The sequence below is a fragment of the Pteropus vampyrus genome, unplaced genomic scaffold (genome assembly GCF_000151845.1).
Source record: "Pteropus vampyrus isolate Shadow unplaced genomic scaffold, Pvam_2.0 Scaffold2583, whole genome shotgun sequence".
Lineage (NCBI taxonomy): Eukaryota > Metazoa > Chordata > Mammalia > Chiroptera > Pteropodidae > Pteropus > Pteropus vampyrus.
In genome coordinates this window covers 4,482-5,705 of record NW_011891364.1, presented here as the reverse complement: position 1 = coordinate 5,705, position 1,224 = coordinate 4,482, and the positions used below count along the sequence as shown (strand labels likewise).

General features: G+C 66.7%; 1 protein-coding gene across 1 annotated transcript in view; it reads left to right on the top strand.

The window, feature by feature from the left end:
* The window catches only part of LOC105310360 (unconventional myosin-Ig-like), a gene marked incomplete at its 5' end in the record, with an annotated part of 6,156 nt that extends 4,945 nt beyond the window's left edge, over window positions 1-1,211 (top strand). The window contains 2 exons of the mRNA XM_023526704.1: window positions 1-175; window positions 683-1,211. Coding sequence (XP_023382472.1) covers window positions 1-175; window positions 683-1,061 — 554 coding nt within the window. The remainder of the gene's footprint in view (window positions 176-682) is intronic.
* Window positions 1,212-1,224: the final 13 nt, after the last annotated feature.

Genomic DNA, 1,224 nt, shown 5'->3' with positions numbered 1-1,224 from the left:
TCTACACCATCATGCGCTGGTTCAGGAGGCACAAGGTGCGCGCTCACCTGGCAGAGCTGCATCGGCGGTTCCAGGCTGCGAGGCAGCCCCCACTCTATGGCCGCGACCTTGTCTGGCCACCGCCCCCTGCTGTGCTGCAGCCCTTCCAGGACACCTGCCAAATGCTCTTCTGCAGGTACCTGCCCTGGGCCAGTCCCCCGCCTTTCCTACTCAGCTAGTGGCCCTGAACACCTGGACCTGGTCACCTGAACCTCTCGGTGCTGGCTAGAGACACACCAGCCCCATCTAATAATCAGCAAAGGGGCCGGCGGCTGTGCCCATTAGCTGGCTGCCCAAGCCCCAGTCAGTGGCAGAGCCCTGCTGTCCCCAGCACCCTGCTGGGCATTCGGAGGGGCACAGGCCTGCGGGGGACCACAGTGGGCGGATGTAGAGAATGGGGAAACTGCATCTGAGCTGGGCTTCGAGGGTCGAATAGTTTTGTAGGGAGAGGGGCACGGATCAGCCAGTGTGCTGAGAGGGGAAGGGTGGCTGTGACACAGGGCAGCCAGTGCCAGGCTGAGGGGCCTGGCCTCCGGCAGGGGAAGGGGCGTGACAGGGCATTAAAGTGTGTTCTGGGGTTAGGACCAGAGGTGGGGAAGGCGAGGGCTGCACAGGGCCCATCTGAGCGCCTGTCCCTCTCCAGGTGGCGGGCCCGGCAACTGGTAAAAAACATCCCCCCTTCAGACATGGCGCAGATCAAAGCCAAGGTGGCTGCCATGGGGGCGCTGCAGGAGCTGCGGCAGGACTGGGGCTGCCGGCGGGCCTGGGCCCGCGACTACCTGTCCTCGGTGAGTGTGGGGGCTGCTGGGGCCGGGCGCCGCGGAGGGCCTCAAGGCCGAGGCCTGGGCTTGAGGGAGCATCTCCTCCTCTCCGTACGCCCACGCCCCTGCGCCTGTTCTCAGGCCCACCCCTCTTCTCAGACACAAATCCCCCTTTTCAGGTCAGCCCCGTCCGGCCCCCCAGCCATGACACCCCAGCCATGGCTTCCCTTGGCTCTCACGTGGGCGGGCCGGGTGTGCTAGCCCCTGTCCCTGGTCTGCAAGAGATGCAGGCTCAAGGGGCGGGGCTGGCCCAGGTGGGCGTGGCATGGAGGAGCCGGGTCCGCTGGCCGGTGCGGCGGGCAGAGACCGATGCCTAGAACCGTGGGCCCCGAGTCTGCGCCGGGCGCTCAGGGAACCCAGTGTG